Raw genomic sequence first — 687 nt, 5'->3', positions numbered from 1 at the left:
AAATAAATAAAATAATAAATAAATAAAAAAATAAATAAATAGATTTATTTATTTGTGTGTTTGTTTTTTTTTGTTTGAGAGAAAAAGACAAAAAAAAAGCAAAGACAGCAGTTTAGGTCACCAGCAGAACCAGCAACAAAAACAACAGCAGCAGCATCAGCAGCAGCAGCAGCATCACCATCACCACCACCACCAGCAGCAGCATCACCAGCAGCAGCAGCAACAGCAGCAGCAGCAACAGCAGCAGCAGCAGCATCAGCAACAGCAGCAGCAACAGCAGCAGCAGAACCAGCAACACCACCACAACCACCAGCAGCACCATCACAACCACCAGCAGCAGCAGCAACAGCAGCACCATCACCACCACCACCAGCAGCAGCAGCAACAGCAGCAACAGCAGCAGCAGCAGCAGCAGCAGCAGCAGCAGCAGCAACAACAAACCTGTGACGATATTTCCTACGGCTCGAAGTGCTGGCGTCTGCACCAACGTAGAGTGGTAGCTCAGCAAATCCACCAAACGTGCACATACACCTGAAATAAATAAATAAATAAATATAAATAAATAAATATAAATAAATAAATATAAAATAAATAAATATAAATAAATATAATAAATATTAATGAATGCATATTTATATATTCTGTTGTTTGTAGCTCAACAAATCCACCAAACGTGCACATACACCT

At 40.8% G+C, this 687-nt stretch overlaps 1 protein-coding gene across 1 annotated transcript in view; it reads left to right on the top strand.

Moving 5' to 3' along the window:
- EMH_0070750 (uncharacterized protein) overlaps window positions 1-535 on the top strand; it is a gene marked incomplete at both ends in the record, with an annotated part of 1,154 nt that extends 619 nt beyond the window's left edge. The window contains one exon of the mRNA XM_013499012.1: window positions 80-535. Coding sequence (XP_013354466.1) covers window positions 80-535 — 456 coding nt within the window. The remainder of the gene's footprint in view (window positions 1-79) is intronic.
- Window positions 536-687: the final 152 nt, after the last annotated feature.

The sequence above is a fragment of the Eimeria mitis genome, genomic scaffold, assembly GCF_000499745.2.
Source record: "Eimeria mitis Houghton genomic scaffold, Emh_scaff3914, whole genome shotgun sequence".
NCBI lineage: Eukaryota > Apicomplexa > Conoidasida > Eucoccidiorida > Eimeriidae > Eimeria > Eimeria mitis.
Note: the sequence above shows the minus strand (reverse complement) of the source record. Positions and strands in the feature narration are given on the sequence as shown.